General features: G+C 50.0%; 1 protein-coding gene across 2 annotated transcripts in view; it reads right to left on the reverse strand.

Annotated features, from left to right (window-relative positions):
- Window positions 1-7,447: 7,447 nt before the first annotated feature.
- Window positions 7,448-13,499, reverse strand: part of MTA1 (metastasis associated 1) — a 75,050-nt gene continuing 68,998 nt past the window's right edge. The window contains exon 20 of one of the 2 annotated variants that reach the window (XM_056497715.1): window positions 7,448-9,108. In XM_056497715.1, the coding sequence (XP_056353690.1) occupies window positions 8,970-9,108 (139 nt within the window). In that variant the 3' untranslated portion in view covers window positions 7,448-8,969. The remainder of the gene's footprint in view (window positions 9,109-13,499) is intronic. The other variant, XM_056497716.1, reaches the window with a different exon arrangement.

Raw genomic sequence — 13,499 nt, forward strand, 5'->3', positions numbered from 1 at the left:
CGGGGCCGGGCTCGGCACGGCTCGGAACGGCTCCAGCCCAGCCCAGGGCCCGCCCGCGGACAGAGCACCCACTGCCCTGTCTCCATCCCCAAAGTCGGGACGCGAGTACTCCCGGGTTGCCTTGCCTGGGAAAAAAACCTCCATAATAAACAGGTTGTAGCTGAGCGACGGGATTTGTGGGGGTTTTACCGGCCCCGAAAGCAGCGGCCGGGAGCGTCCCCGGCTGAGCCCGGCCAGCAGCCGCCCCCGGGACATGAGCGGGGTCGAGAGTGTCCCCCCATCCCCCGCGTCCCCTCCCCAGCTCCCGCATCCCCGGCTCCATCCCGTTGCGTTGCCATGGGAACCCGCATTCGGAAACCCCTCCGGCTGCTCAGGGATGCGCAGGGATGTTCAGGGATGCTCAGGGAGCCGTGAAGGCACGGCGAGGACACTCGAGGAGCCGCGGCGAGGCGGGGCAGCCCCTCGGTGCCAGGGCTGGCGGCAGAGCCCGTGGCTGCGGAGCTGCGTGTTGGTAAACAGGACATCTGCCCTGCATTATTCATCAGCCCGGCTCTGCTCCGCCGCCATTGCCACAGAATTCCTCTCTCTCTGCCGCTGCAGCTGCCCCGGAGCAGGGGCAGCCCCGGGCCGGGACAGAGTGACGCTGCCCTGGGGCTGAGGGAGCGGGGATGCCCGAGAGCGGCTTCTGCATCTCCCGTGCGCCCCGCAGGCATCCCCGTCACTCCCCGGCCAGCTGCTGTCACAACAATGCGCGGCTTTGTGGGGTCCCTGCGCGGGGGCAGGTGGCCACACGGCCCCGGGAGGGGCTCAGTCCCACCCTGGAGCCTGTGTGCCCCACCCAGGCCTGCAGGGCAGGGCAGGAGCTGGGCATCTGTGGAGCTGTGGATTTCTGGAAGGCCAGGAAGGCTCCAGCACAGCACCACAGCAGCTCCCGTGGGTCCCTCTGTGGTACCCCATGTGTCTGCAGCCCCTAAACACCCCAGAGCAGCAGCAGGCAGGTGCCACCACAGCATCCCTGTGCCTGCAGTCCCCGTCTCATGCACTGAGGGGACACCCTGAGAAGGGTCTCCTGTCTAAACCCCCCACGCTCCGAGGCAGCCTGAGCTGGTGTTCCAGCCCTGGGGCCGAGGGTGCAGGAGAAGGAGGGAGGGGGCTGCATTCCCCGTGTTAGGGGAGGCCAGAGGAAAAAGCCTGGGCTCTGCAGGACCAGCACCCAGGAGGTGCCGGCCAAGGGCTTTTCACACTCACAGGCTGAGGGGAATTAAGACAAATCACCTAAAGGTGTGAATCCCTGCCTGCAAATGCGCTAAATCCCAAGCGGATATGCTGCTTCAGGAGCAAAGTGGCTTTAGCTGGTCGTGTCTTAATCTTCCCCGATTTAGGCTCGGCGTGCTCCTGCACGGAGGGCAGGGATGTCCTGGCACCGGGGGTTTTTGTGGGGACAGCACAGCCAGGGGACACAGCACGGGGCCAGCGGGGTGGTGGCACATGGGGGACACCCCTGAGCCCCTGTGCCTCTCCCCAGACAGCACATTAATAACTTTCACCAAAGGATGCATTTTCCATCAGAAACTGGAGGCCCCATCCCTGCCCAGGGCTGAGCCAGAGGTGCAAGGCTGGGACCTCAGCCTGGGGCGGGTCAAGCAGAGAGCTCTGCACGGAGATTAAGGGAAAGTGAGGAATAAATAAGGAATAACTCCCTCAGGCTGCCTCTCCTTTGGCTCACCTCTCTCCCCCTCCCCACGCCGACTCCCCTCAGCTCTTTTTTCTTCATTCAGATACAAATACCACAGAAACTCATGGACCCAGACAGAGCTGCTGCTAAGGGGAGCTGGGGCTGGAAAGCCTTCCTCTGCTCTCGTGTTTTCTGGCACCTGGGATCCCTTGGATTCGTTACAGGGCAAGAAGAGGCTATGGGGGGGGGGGGGGGGGAATTAAAAAATGTTATGGGGAAAAAAAATTTAAAATGTTATGGGGAAAAAAAAATTTAAAAGGGTTATGGGAAAAAACCCCTGCTGTTGTCTTGGTGTACCCAGAGGTCAGTGATCCCTGTGTGGCTGCAGACCCTTGGCTGGTGCAGCATGTGCAGCCACATGCCCAGGGCCCTCTGTGCCTTGTGACAAGGTCACCCCTGGGTGACACGCTGCACTTTTCTCTTTTTTCACCCCTGAAACTCCTGTGTCCCAGACACAGCCCACAACCAGGGTGGTTAAGAACGGCTGCTGCCCACAGGCCACCCCAGCTAAAACCAGCTTTGCTTCAGATCCTTGCACTAGGCAGGAGTTTCATGGAAAAAAAGTGGTTGGGCTTCCCTTCACGGGCTGGGAGCCATTCCCTGTGATGGGATGGAAGAGAAAGAGCCTTTCACAAAACCTGGCAGAAGACTTTATTCCTTATTTCATTTATTCTGCACAGCCTTCCTGGAGCAGGGGAAATGTGTCCCAAACACGAGGAGCTTGGGGCTGGCTGGGCTGGGGAACAGGCACACACACAGGGGACAGCCACACTGCCGGGTACCCAGCCTTGCTGTGCGGGATCAGCGCAGGGATTAGGGAGGATTAGCAGGAAGATGGAGGAGCAGAGGACAGGCTGGCAGGGCTGCGGCTCGTCAGGCAGCACATGCCACCGAGCAGCTGCCCGGCCCTGCAGCTCAGCCAGGCACTTGTCGCTCCTTTCTCTCCTTTAAAAGGCATCCCAGCCCCTGTCGTTATCGGGCAGCGCCGATAGCGCCGTCATGCCTGCGATAAACGGGTTCACAGATATCCCTTTGTCCTTGCCATCTGGGATGGATGTCCCCGCTGTCCCCGAGGGGCTGTGGCCGCTGAGGATCCCGGCAGATGTCGGGTGTGAACCCTCGTGAAGTGCCTGAAAACTCGTTTTTTTGGTGCTGCAACCAAAAAAAGGCAGGAAAGCAGCGGGAGAGACCTGAGCACAGCACTCAAAGCCATGTGTGCACTGCAGAGAGTGGCCAGGGCTGAGCACCAGTGGCTCTCCCCCAGGTTTTCCAGGGAAAGAACGGGTGTGCCAAGGAACAGGCTGTGCTCAGACCAGGCTCCATGGCAAAGTTCAGCTCAGGGCAGTTGGTCATTAAGCCCTCCCCGGACATGCAGTGGCCAGAGGTCACAGAGGGCTGGCCAGGGTGCAGTGTGGCTCTGAGGGCCAGCACAGCAGCAGGAAAAGTGCACAGTGCCTGCCCAGCTTTCGTGGGGCTGTGCCCCACCTGCACAGCACCGCCAGGACACCCCCAGTGAGCCCCTGGGGAAGGGAGGGACTGGACACACATAATCCAGCACCTCATGAATGGCCCCACAGCACCATCTCCTTCCCACCAGGATGCATTTGGCCTTGGTTCCCAGCAGACAGTTTGGGCATCTCTCTAGGAGGCAGGGAAACCCAGCTTGGCTGCTCATCCACACACTCCCCACGTTCACCTCCCTCCTGTCCTGCCTGGGGGCAGCCAAAGCACAGGCAGGGGGAACAAACTCGCTCCTGCTCAGATGGAAAATCTCTGAACGAGCACAACTTGGCTGAAACCCTCCAGCCAGAACCTGTAAATCTGCTCCCCATGACGCTGCCAGCATCCCACAGAGCACTGGATCCAGGTGGAGAGTCCCCTTGCAGGAGGGAAGGGAGGAAGCTGTCTGCAGAAAGATGCTGAATTTATGTTATTCATTCTCATTCCAGGAATGTGGTGAATGAACTTGCAAAGCCCAGGGCAGGAATCGAGTGTGCTTCAACCCTGACCTGCCCTGACTTTCTTCCAGGCTGAAGAAGAGGTGGAGACAAGCCCCAGCCCCACAACCCATCTGAATTTACTGTGTGCCTTTTCTTGAGGCAGCTTTCCTCCTCCTGCACGGGTGAAACGTGACTGTCAGAGACTGAGCCTTCCACCAGGTTTTAAAGCTGCTCAAGCAGGACAAAACCCTCCTATCAGTCAGGGAGGGAAGGAGGGCAGGAGGGACAGGGGGATGTGTTCTCCTCCCTTGGGAAGGGCCATAAACACCACCCACACTCAAGACACCTTCACATTCTGCAGATCCCGTCACTGCTGGCTCTTGCAGGCTCACCTTGAAAGGCACTGACTACATTTACAGGAAAAACCCCAAACAAACCCTCTCTCACCAGCTCCAGGGCTGCCATGCCTCAACTTGCCTTTCTGCAGTGATCTTTCACTCCCTCTAATGCTGCTGCCAAAGCTTATTTGGGTTAATGGTGTTTTTAAGTCTGTGCCCTCTTGGTGGATTAAGGAAAATAAAAAATATTCAGGGTCCAGTTTCTGCAAATGAAAGTTTCAGTTTCCTTCTCCACACAGTCAAGATTTTCCAGATTTTATTTGTGCTCCTCCCAGAAATCCCCCAGGCTGGCACACCTCCCGTGTCCCTACTCATCCCATGCCCCCTGTGAGCAGGTGAGTGCCCCCTCCTCCTCCTGGCAGTGGGAAGCAGCTCCCCCATGATGCAATCCTGCCATCCCAAAGAGCCTCTCCAGCTTCCCAAGGTCTGGCTTGTGTAACACTTGCACTGAGAGCCAGAGCCCGCAGCAGAGCTGGCACTGGCTCCAAATTTCCATTTCAAAAGAAAATTTCAGCGTGTATTTTGCTTTACAACTCTCCAATAGTGTCCTGGTTACAGCCCTCCTCCCACAGCAGGAATGCCAGGTTAGGAATTGTTAGTTTTGGTCATACTTTGCTTTTTTTCACATTGTTTCATCAGTGTTGTTACAGTCAGGGCGCTGCCTTCATGCTACAGCAGCAAAAGCAGAGATCACAGGGAGCTGCTACTGATGAGCTGGTAAAATGCAATGTAAAAAAAATAGAAAAAAAATCTGTAACAAAAGCATTTTGGCATAAAGTATTCTAGGAGTGTTTGGATTCCAGTTTTGTTTTTAAAATACTTTCCTGAGCAGCTTCCTGCTTCTTTTTGAGCCTGTAAAATTGCAAGCATGGCAGTGAGAGTGGAGGCCAGCATGCTCCATCCACGTGAGCAGGGATCACAGCTGAGCCTGTGACATATCTGCTCCCACCTCTGCATGGCAGAGGCACCAAAGGATTGGGATGCCAAGGACACACAGCTAAGGGAAAATACCCAAATGCATGTGGCAAAACTCATCACATCCCAACCAGCCTGGTCTGCTTTGGGTGGGCAAGCACTTCCCAGCTCCAGCCTCTCCTCCTCACTGCAATCTCAGGAGGTGGGAAGCAAGGGGAGGCAGAGACCTGGAGAATGGGACATTGCCCCAGCTCATGGGCGTTGTTCTATTTTGACAAGGCTCTAGAGCAGGAGGGTGAATAACCAAAGGCAATCCTGCAGCAACAGCACAGGAATGTGAATGCAAAGGAGAGGCTTAGTAAGAGAGTGACCCTCGGGCTTGGAGGTCAGAGCCTGAACCTTCCCCTCCCTGCACTTCCCAAGAGCCAGCATTTTCCTTTGTGGCTGGAGGGATCTTCCAGCCCCTCCTCCCAGGCCGGTACAAGCACAGGCCAGTGGAGTCTGCTACTGCACATCAGAACGCAGCATCTCTGCTGAAGGACAGGCAAGGGTCCTTCAGAGTTAGGGCAGCACAGGACGTGCTCTCTCTGCTCGCCTGGACTCATTCCCAGAGCCATCTCTGGAGCTGCTCCAAGAAAGCTTTTAAGTTGTTGGAAACCGCAGGGCTGGCACCCCCAAGTGGCTCCTGCGCTCCTGGTGCAGCCGAGCCGCCTCTGGCGGGGCTCACCGAGAGCTCATCCCATCCCCAGGATCCTCAGAACAGCAGCACCCCCATCCCCCGGGATCCTCAGCTCATCCCCATTCTCTGGGATTCTCAGAAAAGCATCAGCATCCCCATCCTCATCCCCCAGGATCCTCAGCAGAGCAACACCCCCATTCCCATCCTCATCCCCATCCCCAGGATCCTCAGCTCATCCCCATGCCCATCCCCCAGGATCCTCAGCTCATCCCCATTCTCTGGGATCCTCAGAAAAGCAGCATCAGCATCCCCATCCCCATCCCCATCCCTATCCCCTGGGATCCTCAGCTCATCCCCATCCCCAGGATCCTCAGAACAGCAGCATCCCCATCCCCCAGGATCCTCAGCTCATCCTCATCCCCATCCCTGGGATTCCCAGCTCATCCCCATCCCCATCCCTGGGATTCCCAGCTCATCCCCATCCCCAGCCCTGGGATCCCCAGCTCATCCCCATCTCCCAGGATCCTCAGCACAGCAGCAGCTGTGGGGCAGGGTCAGGCTGTGGTCAGCATCCCTATTTTCTGGGGTAGGTAGGTATCAGGGTGGTTATCCAAGGAAATCTCCCCTTATCTCTGAATGTTAAATAGAACAGGCATATCAGCAACACAGCCACTGTATGATATCATTTAGAGAGGATCTGAATCCTTTGAAAACTGGTAGGGTGGACCTAAAAAAAATGGGTGATGGGTTGCTGCCATTTCCTTACACTAAGTACCATTATTAAAGTAACCCCAAAAACAGACAGTTAGTGTGTGACAGCCCTGAATCCATGAACCTGCCTTCCAAAGGAAGTTCAAAACCCATTAATTCCTCACCTTATTAACACATAAAGCAAACTGGATAACAGACACAGTAACCCTAGTTATAGGACCCAGGTTTAGATAAGGGGCTGCAAATGAGAGAGATAGAGCTGTGACCACGTGCCACCCAAACCAGGGTAAGCTGGATAACATGGTGCCACCAACAAGGTTAGTGCCACCCCAGGCACAGCAGGGGCCAACTCACATGGAGATTTCCCAAGTGCTCTGTCCACATTTCCTTTTGCTGCAGGAAGGAATCCACGAGCACTTGCCCTCACAGAGAGAAGAGTTACAAAACCCTCCTGCAGCTGGTGTTTCTCACATACACAGGGTTAATCCTGAGGAGTGATGGTGACAAAGTAAAACTGCCAATGGTCACTGGTGCTGCTCACAGCCTGAGGGCTTTTGTGCCCCTCCTGAGTAGCACATCCTTTAGGAATGGCTGTCCAGTCCCACTTTTAAGTGACCTGTAGCACAAGTACACTTAGACCTGGCAGGGCACCAGTAAATCTTACCATTCCTAAGCAGCAATGAGAGCCAACACGGAGCCCATCTCAGAGGACAGAGCAATGCAGAGCTCAGACTGGGCTGCTGACCTCCAGGGATGTCCCTCTGCCACATGCCAGAGGCAGGACCAGGAGCTGCTGTGGACAAAGGGAGCATTCAGAGCCCAGCCCCGCATCTGCTGCTGGTTTGAGGAGGAGGAGGGAGAGGCCTCTGAAGTGCTGGAAATGTTTAAACTGCACAGGAGAGGAATCAAACTGTGAGTGACTCAGCCTCTTGCCCTGTACAAGGGTGCTCTGGCACAGGGACCCTGGAGAGCAGAACAAGCCCTGGGATGGGATGGAAGGCACGGCGTGGCCAGGGATGCAGAACCCAGCTGGTTCAGAAGAGACAAAAAGCAGATGTTTCACAAAAGCTCACTTTCCAGGTTTATTAAGTAAAGTTAACTGAATTGTTTTCATTTTGTGGGGATTCCTTTCCGTCTAACCCGGCGGGTTAGCAGAGTTGCACAGAATCACGGTTGGACTGTGATAACCCAAATACAACTTTGGCTCATCTCACCGCTGACACATATGGAATGACTTGGGGGTTATTACATGCTGTGTCTGCTTGAGGCAGGTACATGTACAGATCAGCACAAGTTGCAAATGATAGTTTACATCCTTTCCAAACCGAGCAGGGCATCCAGCAAATGCACTGCCATGAGAAGACATATGAAAAAGAAATGATACAGACTTGCAAATACGTAAGAAGTTCAAGAGATGCAAGAAAACCTCAAACACAAGAAATGTCAAGAGGGGAAAAAACCACTTAAATTCAGACACAATGTGTTCAAATGAAAACTCAGCTGTAATTTAAAGTCCCTTCAAAATGGGAAACATACAGTAACGCAATTAAAGAGAAACCAGGTCTCATCCTGGGAAACGTGTCCAAAAGCACTGATGCACAAACAGGTTCAGAGTTCTAAGCAAAATGTCCCTGGGCATTGGTGTACTTGACTCTTGGAGCCAGAGCAAAGCAATTCATTACACTTTGCTGGGCCTACTGCTGGCTCTTGGTGGCCTAACAGCACGTAGGATCCCAGATGTCACAGAGAAGGCAGCACAAAAAAAACTGCTGGTTACTGGGAGGCCACATCTCCCAGGGAGCAACTAGAGTAAGGACACCTAACTCTGGCAGCCTGGCTCCACTGCACACAACGTCAGTGTAATGTTCTGCAAGGTTCTTCAGTTCTTAGCTCACTCCTTTCTCAGCCTGAGTTGGTCTGTCTTGTGCATGAGCACAACTGGCTGTGCAAAATGATCCAAAAAACAGAAGGGACAGGACCAAAGAAAACTGGCTGAACCTGGGGCTGGCTTTCAGCTCCTATTTTCAAATATCAGTTAAAGATTGGAAATTTATCTACAAAAGAAATAATATAAATGAAATTAAAAAATGGCACCGTCCACAAAAATTTAAAAAAAAAAAAAAAAAGAGTAAAGAAAAGAAAAATCTTACAACACAGCCTCATAAAAATGGCTTTGCAACAAGAGCTCAGTCACAAAATGAAGGGTTCTAGCTCTTCGTACATCAGAAGAGGAAACAAAGCTAAAAAGTACTAGTCCACATTCTCTTAATAAGTTAAACTTACTTTCCCTCCCCCTTCTACAAAAGGGGTAGAAGCAAAAGGGAAAAGAGGCTACTAAAAATTAAAAAAAAAAAAAAAAAAAAAAAAAAGAAAAAAAAAACAGAAAAGGAAAAAAATAAGAAAAAAAGATAGGAGAGAGTGCGAGAGAGAGAGAGAGAGCAGTCTGTGGTCAGAGGCTCAGAGCAGGGCTGAGTTCCTTTTAAGGGTTTAAAAGATGCAAAACAGTTCCTCCAAAGTTCCCTCTCTTCAACAGTTAGCTGAGTGCTGTAGCCATGGAAACTGGAGTAGGTACTGGAGGAGAGGCTGTGGCGTTAATCCTCGATGATGATGGGCTCATCGTTCATGGGCTGGCGGAGCTGCACCGCCTGCATGGGCCGCAGGATAATCGGCTTGTAAGGGCGTCTGGCGGCGCGCTTGGCTTCCGAGGACGACAGCAGCTTGCGGATTTTCCTGCAGACAGCAAGGAGGAGAGGCAGGGATTACACAGGCAGCTCACACAGGCACCAGGGGCTTTGACCACCTGGCAGGGTGGGCTGACAGTGCTTCCTTCTGCCCTGGGAAACTCAGATGTTCTCATTCATAAACCCCCCAATGACGAGGAAACTGCATTCTCTGCTCCAGAATCCTTGCCCTGCACAGCCTTGTAGGACTCGCTGTGAATGGAACATGTGAAATACTCAGGACAGCTTCCACACCACTGATTTATTTTGAATTTCTTTGGATCGGCTGGGTTTAGTTTACAAAGTCAAGTCAGGGTGTTTCCCCTTCTCCCACACTGAATGTGCTCAACACAGAGATGGGCAATATTCACATCTTGTATTTGGTTAAGGATTTCCCTGTATGTACAAGTCCTGTCAGATGTAGGAAGCTGTTTTCGATATGGAAAGAGAGACACACCAAAGTTGTGTAATTTTGGTAATTTTAAAGAGACAAATACTGAATGATTGCTTGCTTCTTTTTGTTAAAGCCAGACTTGGAGATAAAGAAATATTATAAAACACCCCATCCAAACCCAAAAATGCAGCAACTATGAAAAATGCACTGTGTAATTAAAATGAGTTCTTTTCCAGAGGATGTTGTGGTGGTCAAAGGCACATAAAGATTAGAAAGGGAAGCAATAAATATTCACAACAGTAGTCCACCAGTACCCACCATGAGTCTGCAGCACAGGAACTGGGGCAACAAGAAGGGTCTGACAAGCCAGCACTGCCTTCCCTCACAGGCTCCTGACACAACCAAGGTTTTGGCTGACCATGAGAGATGAGAGATCTACAGCCCACATGTCAGCCATCTATCCCCCAGTTTTGTTTAGAGAACACTGCTGGGGCCAAAACTCCCTTTTGTTGGTTGCACTGGTTTTTGGGGCTTTTTTGGTTGGTTGGTTTGGTTTATTTGTCAATGGAAGAGAGAGAGAGAGACCTGAGCTGATGCCTACCACTGTGCTATGATTTCTGCCTTTAAGATGTGATGGTTGCTAAAGAAAGTGGTCAAAATACCTCCGCTCTCCTCAAAAACTTCCCCTTAGCACCACCAGAACTGACAAACCATCAATTTCAGCTGAAGATTTTAGATCACTTCTTGTCAGATTTGGTCTGGTCATCTCTTTTTTTTTTTTTTTGCCCACTGAGCAGGACAAGCTGCTGCACTTACACAGACACATTTTTTGTTTGCCCAGTGTCCCCATTTCTCCAGCACCTTCTAAGACCAAAAGGCCACAGGGTGACGAGAGGCAAAAACAAGCTGGCAAAGCAATGGTGGGGGAGAGAAAAAAATAAAGTCTTGATATAATAACTTTTCCAAGATGTTTGCCTGCAGCTGATCCACTTTCAGCCAGCAGAGCTCCTTGCAGCACCCACGTGTGCTCCATTAGCCACGCTGCCATCAGAAACACGTCCTCCAGCATTCTGGATTCTGATCAGGTCACCCGCTGCCTCCGCTTGCATGAGTTACAAATGCCAAGTTCCTCACTGGGAGCCTTCAATTCAAAAACTTGTTGCTTTCATTTGACCAACTTTTCAAACTGCTCCTTCAGAGCTGTACAGCTTTCCAGCACAGTTCTCAACAGAGCTACACAGAAAGGGGAGAGGGGGAGCGTGTAAAACTTCAGGGAAATTACTCGCTGTGACTGAAAACACAGCCTGACCCTCAGCTGGAGGATGATATGCAGATATTGCAGCTAGATTGATTGCTACAGAGCCAACACAAAGCTCAAATTGTTTCAGGGCTCACAAACAAGTCTTACATTCCTGACACTGGAATGCAGCAGATGGTTCAGGGAAAAGCTAGAGGTGAAATGCCCGACAGAAAACCCGTGCCGCTGACAATGCTCCACGGCTCAGGCTTCCCTGCTCTTCACAGCCTGCCAAAAACCTCCTTTCACCACTCAGCACTCAGCTAAGAAGCAAGGTTGTCAGACAAAGAAGCCTGGGTGGGTTGTTTTTTTTTTTTTTTCTTTTCTTTCCCTCTCTATTTTTAACTGGAAGTGATAAGATCTCACTGAGCTGATGTCTTTCACCAAACTGTGATTTTCATTAGAGCTGTGCTGGTTGCTGTGGGACTGATCCTTCCTGCCTCAGTCAGTGGTTCTGTATGAGCAGAAGATTCTGTGCCTACAACAACTGTTGTCACAACCAACACCACACTGGCTGAATGCTGGTACAGTTCTGTCCAGGTCAAAGGGAGGACCTTGTGCTGCCACAATGCACCTGCTGTATCTGCCTTGGATGGTGAAGATGTCAAGAACAGCTCCCCAGATGCAGGATTATGGAACAAGCCTTGAGCATCTAAGGAGTGTATACCCTGAGTCCACAATGGCATGTGAATCTGAGAGCTGCAACAGGATCCTAGTACCTCTTTATCAGAGTGAGAGCAGCAGAAAGAAAACTGCTCTCCCTGAAAATTAAATCCTCCTCTCATTTTATTTTCAATTATATATGGAATTCCACTGCTTTCTTTCACAGCATCTTGAAGGCACAGAAAGGAGAAGGGAAAGACATGACAAAGATATGAGCTGGTGTGAAATGCACAGTTGCATTAATGGTGTCCACAGAAACAAGTCTGACTGGGAAATTAATTTAATGTTTCTTCTGAGTTCCAACAAGGTGTTTCCTGCACTGAAAACTGATTATTCAACAGATTAGTAACTTGAATGTTACTAGTATCACCTATTCAAAGCCTATCTTTGATACTAGGCTCACAGAATAGTTCCTTGACTCTTGAAATACTTTGCAGGTTAAAGAGAAGTTTGGAGATGCCAGGACTCTTGACTATGACCTTTGAGCTGGACAAATGAAGACTCAGAGCAGTGCCAAATTTAGTAGTACCAGAAGAGACAAAACACTAAAACTCTCAACCTCCTCAGTCACTTGAAGGGTTCAGACATCCAGAATTCCCAGGTCCATCCCTTCAAGTGGAGGGAAAGGTAAGTGCTTCTGTGCTGCTGGGGCACTGATAGTGCAAGTGTTGATAAGTCAGACCAAGACAGAAGCCAGACAGCACCTCTGCTGTCACAGAGGGCTGCAAAGCAGGGCTGCAGCTTTGCTCTGACCTTCCTCAAGGTCACCCAGCAGGGAGGCATCGAGTTCTTGGGAGGAAACCACACAAACCAATTTCTCTACCTTCTCACCACACCCAGGAGCAACACTCCCATCCTAGGAATACCAGTACTGGGAACTTTGCCTTAGGGATCAGGTCACAGCTTCTACCTCTCTGTCAGCAGTTTGCAAACAGTTTGAAGCGAAACTTACACAAGGAAAGTTTCTTCTACTATTTTTATCCTGTGGGCAGACCAACAAGAAGGACTAGGACTTGCAGAAGCAGTACCACCAAAGGAAGAAGATGGACACTGCAGGGCTAAATCTCACTGGTAGCAAATATAAACCACTGAAAAATGTGTCAGTTCAGCCCATGGAAACCTGCTGAAATCCTGAATACTAAAAGTTTTGAGCTTTCTGTGCTATCAAGCATTGCCCCTCAAAACAGCACTGCTTTTAACCTGAGGCCTTAAAAAAGACTTCCAAAATTAAGTAATAAAACTAAAATCCCTAGTGTGCAATTTAAATAGAAGTGTATAATATCACACTGTGAAAAATTTAGAATGTGGGGTTTTACAATATAGTAATAAGTAAAACAAAAGTTTTAAAACTGAATTTTCTTTCTTCTCCACAAGCTTAAGTATAATCTTGTTTAATTAAATAAAAAATGCTGCACTGTGTGTCAGATATTAAGTTGTTAAATCAAAAATAAAAATAATTTAAGTATTAGTTTCTAATTGGACAGGTTAAGTTTAAAAAACCTTGTAACAAAGAAAAATAGCACAACATTTCACCATTTTTAACTTGTTAACTAGAAGTGCTGTAGAACTCACTGTAACATAAATAAAAATTAATAAACATCTAAATCTGAACACAAAATACCATCTCTTGTGTTTTTAATCCCAACCCTAACAAAAAGGAAAAAAAAATTTAAAAACAATAGAAACCCTCTGTCCCTCACAGGTTTCAGACACACATAGAGATTTCTTGAGGGGTTGTAGTGGTTTGTAAAGATTTCCTGAAATTTCCTGTCAAGACCTGGGCAGTTTTTGTTTATCTGACAGGGACTAATCAGTGACAGATTTTTAAGACTGACACATTGCTACACTAATGAGAAAGTTGATGTGTTTTTGTGAAACACACATGTAAAGACAAAAAAGTCTCCTCTTCCAAGTGAATTGATAAAAGACTATTTTAGAGATGGTAAACTGAGTTGTTTTCTGTATGTTTTCAGTGGGAAAGAAGTGTGTGGAGGAAAAGTAATCTAAAGTTTTACTCTGAGATTTTTTTTTTTTTTTTTCCTTGTAG

The sequence above is a fragment of the Oenanthe melanoleuca genome, chromosome 8, assembly GCF_029582105.1.
Source record: "Oenanthe melanoleuca isolate GR-GAL-2019-014 chromosome 8, OMel1.0, whole genome shotgun sequence".
Lineage (NCBI taxonomy): Eukaryota > Metazoa > Chordata > Aves > Passeriformes > Muscicapidae > Oenanthe > Oenanthe melanoleuca.